Genomic DNA, 4277 nt, shown 5'->3' on the forward strand with positions numbered 1-4277 from the left:
ACCCTATTCCTTTTTGTTCTTGGACATGCTAACATGGTTTTCCTATGTTCTTTGTAACTTTTTGTTGTGTTGATAAGAATATTTGAAGTTGAAAGCACAACCTTTGACATGGAAGAAAGGGACAGAACAAGGATAATCCTTTGGTGCTGCACTTCCTTCAGGAAGGACAAGTGTGAGGCTTCAAACCACCTTGTTCCTATGCTATTTCCAAAATCCTTTTCATGGCCAAACAAATTTCAATGCATTTGAATGATATCTCCCTGTAAATGACTGCTACGTGGGAGTTTTGCATTCATTCAAGGGATTTAATATTTGACCTTAGCGCATGCAATATTTTAGCATTGATTGGATTCACGAGTGCAGCAACCAAATTTATGGTAATTTTAGAGGGTATAATTTGCACCAAATTAATCGCCTATATAATATAATAATGTAAATGCTACATTTTTTGGTTCGTTTATAATTTTATTCTTTATCAAAACCATGGTTATGAGTTCTAAAATAACAAATATCTTAGCATAAAAGATGACAATTTTATTGTGGTAGGACAAAAAATCGATTCATTACGACTTTCTTTGGCACAGAGGTAATCAGGTTGGTTTAGAGAGATATAAAAAATCAAACTTGAATTAATCGTTACCTAACTAGTGAAGAAATTAAATATATTTCTATATAATAGTAAGATAGAGTGCATAAATTTCAATTCTTCCAATAACTAAACTTCAACATTACTAGAAAAAAAAAAACTTAAGATGTACCTAAAATATTATAATGATAAGATAATAAGAATTTGACAACACGATTGCATTGTCCAGATGCATGTTTTCAATAAAAGAAACGTGGAGTGGTGAGTGTGTATGATTTGAGTTATAGATTTAATTTGTATATATTATTATAAAGGAAAGGTCACTCTCTTCTAGAATTCAAGTTCATCCTTTGCTTACCGCCACCGAAATGGAGGACTATCAAAGGTTGCATATTTTAATAGCAGCTTCTATTTGACTATTACCAAGTTAAACGCAAGTAATAATGTATAATTTAATGGGCTTTATGTGGTCATCTTCATTGTTTGTTTGCCATTACACATACACACTGCACAGAGAAACGGAAGTGGATAGTTTAATGCTAAACTTTATTTCAACCCAAAAAATACGCTTATATTTGACCATAACTCGAAGCTTTACATTAAAAATTAATGTAATTAAATTTTGAGATAAACATAAACAAACAAGGTAATATACATATAAATCCTTGACTTAATCAATAAACAACACGTTAAGTAAATTCGTTAATAGCATAAAATCAAGTGACATATAAAGTAAAAAACTTATTATATTATATAGAAGACATTTAAAAGTGAGTAAACGTAGACATACACACTTCTAGATTGAGACATTAAATATAAGATGCGCGTAAAAAGTGAGATAATTGTTAGTAATTAAGAAGGGCGTGGATCTGAAATTGGTAAGGATGTTAAATGCAAACGTGGGTGGGTGGTCTTAGCTACAACCTTAAAAGCTATAAATTATTACGTAGCCGGTGACCAAACAACACGTTAAAAGTGATCCATACCATACCATGTGGTCCAGTTACAATGAGACTCCTATTACTGTTACATCATTCTATTCCCACCTAAGTCACACATAATTTAAACCACCGGTATTAAAAGGCGGCTAGGTTAGGACCCAAACGTGCCCTTGTCTGTCACTGGTCAACAAAACAATCTAATCCCTTTTCTCATCATCATCATCATCGTCATCTCATTCACCCTTCTCTGCATATATAACAAACACACACCTATCTCTTCTTACGAGTATTCCCAATTACTTCACCATGGAAGTGATAACGCATAGTCCCAGCGCAAGTCCCTCCAAGGATCCTTTCGATTTCAACCGTGCAAGGATTTCGCCCTATCTCAGTGCTCCTTCCTCGCCTAAGCGATTCGGAGAATATTTTTGCCTAAGCGCCCCCTCTAGCCCCTCCAGGTTTTTCGCCCAATTTGATTCTCTTTATGATTTGGAACACCCACATGAACACGATGCTGACCATAAAGATAAGAGCGTCGCCGTCCCCGAGGATGACGATGGGTTTGCCTTTTTTGTTGATGGGGAATCCACGAGCCCTCGATCTGCGGAAGAACTTTTCGACGGCGGCAAAATCAAGCCGCTCATCGAGGACGATTTGTTGGACTCCGTTAAAAGCCCACTTCTCCCTCCGGCCCAGCCCAGAAGATCTTCCAAGAAGAAAGAGGGACAAGAGGAGGAGGAGGAGAGAAGAGGGAGGGATAGGAGTGTTTGTTCGAGTTCAAGTCGCAGCAGAGTCGCGCGCTCGCTCTCTCCTTGTAACAGAGTATCTCACTATACTTGGGATGAGGAATCCAACCAAGCGCAGGACAACAAAGAGGGTTCGGTCTCCGACGCAGTTTCGCTTTCGTCGAGTTCATCAAAGAGTTCAAGGAAATGGAGATTCAGAGACTTTTTGCTTTTCCGTAGTGCCTCTGAAGGGAGAGGTTCCAGCAAGGACCCCTTGAGGAAGTTTCCCGCTTTCTACAAAAAGCCTCAAGACCCCAAGACTTCCATCCCAAGCCCGAGTCCAGGCCCGGGCCCAAGACCCAGAAGAAAGGAACCCCTCTCCGCCCATGAATTGCACTATGCTAGAAAGAAAGCGGAAACCGAGGATTTGAAAAAAAGAACGTATTTACCGTACAAACAGGGAATCTTGGGCAGGTTGGCTGGCTTCGGATCAAGATGATTACACGGCTACCAAACGATTCCTTTTGTTTTTTTCTTTGTTTGCGTGAACAAATTGTATTCTTTTGTTTAATTTAATATAGTTTTTTTGTTTACTTTCAGTTGCAAATACAATCACTTTTTGCTTTTACTTGCCTTTGTTAGCTCGAATCACGGGGGACTTTTTCACTGCTTAGCACAATTTTTCACTGCTGGCATTGTGTGTAACATGTTTTCTGGTGATCATGGATTTGTTTATGAATTGCGGGCCCTCTAGAGTTGCGATTACAGTCGCATTATTCAATGTCAAATTGGTTTCAACTGGTCAAACTAATGTGAAAATTTTGTATGTAAACAGGCCAGTTTATGAATGTGTGATAAGGTAAAAATCGTTTGTAATTTTGCATCTAATATCTCAGTTATCTGATACACATTACAAGATCTGTCATGTTGTCAAGTCTTTCCATTTGATTGGTTTATCATAACATATCCTGAGGCAGGTTCAGTCTTTCTACAGGCATGGAGGTCAGGAAATAGAGCTTTTTTTGGGTAATTTGTGAAAATTTGCTCTTGAATAGAAGTAATGTTCAGTCACTTCCAAATGATTTTGAAAATTTATCAGCACATCCTTCTGTCCTCCAAGATCAATTTTGGGTTGATGTGGAGTGCAAGCCAAGTATACAATTATTAGTTGTTGACTAGTGACAAAGTCACAGTGTATAGTAATGTTTCTGCTAAATTTCACAGTTTATTTTCTTAATTGGCGTCATTGACTTGATATATTGCCTTTTTTCTACAATTAAAATTGTATTCCATTTCAATAGTTTGTAATACTTCTTCCCTTGGTTGACCTATGGGAAGAGTACTTGAAATATCTTTAATTATGCAGAATGTTATCCTGTTGTCTGAGCTCTACTATCTAGATTATGCATGAGCTGTGAAAGAAGAAAATACAAATTTTTCAAAGATAGTTGTTTATCGTTTTGGTCTATTGTGTTGATAAACTTTATTCTTGGTTAGATGCAATGTTACAAAGCATAACGTAAATAAATAACTAAGCATTTGTGTTCTGTTTTTCACAGTGCCTCTTGTATGATTTGGGAGAACATTTAATATCGACAAGATGAATAGTTTAACCTTAATTGTTCCAAGATTATCTAGATACTGGAGAAGATGAACCAAGCTAACCATAATAGTTTCAATATTTAATACTTGGAAAATGAATGCATCGTTCTCTATCTTGCTTCTGCAAAAGCTAGCAATGAGATTGGGACATGAGATATCTTATTGCTTTGTAAAAAATATACTACTTAGAACTTTAATACTTGGATTAAGCCATTCCTGGCTTTTGCCTTCACTGGTTGATAAAATCACTAGACCTCACGCAATCACAGAATTTTATCAGTAATGGCCCATTTTTCACCGTTGGGTTGGTCCAACATGGGCCTCATCTTATTATTGAGAACAAGTCCATGCGTTTTTCCACAACTTATTCTTCTTTTGTAATAAAATTTATTTTTCTATTCATCCCTTCCCTTCCCTCTCCAA

General features: G+C 36.8%; 1 protein-coding gene across 1 annotated transcript; it reads left to right on the top strand.

Moving 5' to 3' along the window:
- The first annotated feature begins 1593 nt into the window (after positions 1–1593).
- On the top strand, positions 1594–2880 carry LOC114164235. Its single transcript, XM_028048825.1, has one exon. The coding sequence runs from the start codon at positions 1834–1836 to the stop codon at positions 2749–2751; it is 918 nt and encodes a 305-aa protein (XP_027904626.1). The 5' UTR covers positions 1594–1833; the 3' UTR covers positions 2752–2880.
- The last annotated feature ends 1397 nt before the right edge of the window (positions 2881–4277 follow it).

This window comes from Vigna unguiculata, chromosome 9 (genome assembly GCF_004118075.2).
Source record: "Vigna unguiculata cultivar IT97K-499-35 chromosome 9, ASM411807v1, whole genome shotgun sequence".
NCBI lineage: Eukaryota > Viridiplantae > Streptophyta > Magnoliopsida > Fabales > Fabaceae > Vigna > Vigna unguiculata.

What these genes read in the sequence shown, in the direction of transcription:
- LOC114164235 (XM_028048825.1), top strand. Translation starts at nt 1,834, where the DNA reads ATGGAAGTGATAACGCATAGTCCCAGCGCAAGTCCCTCCAAGGATCCT.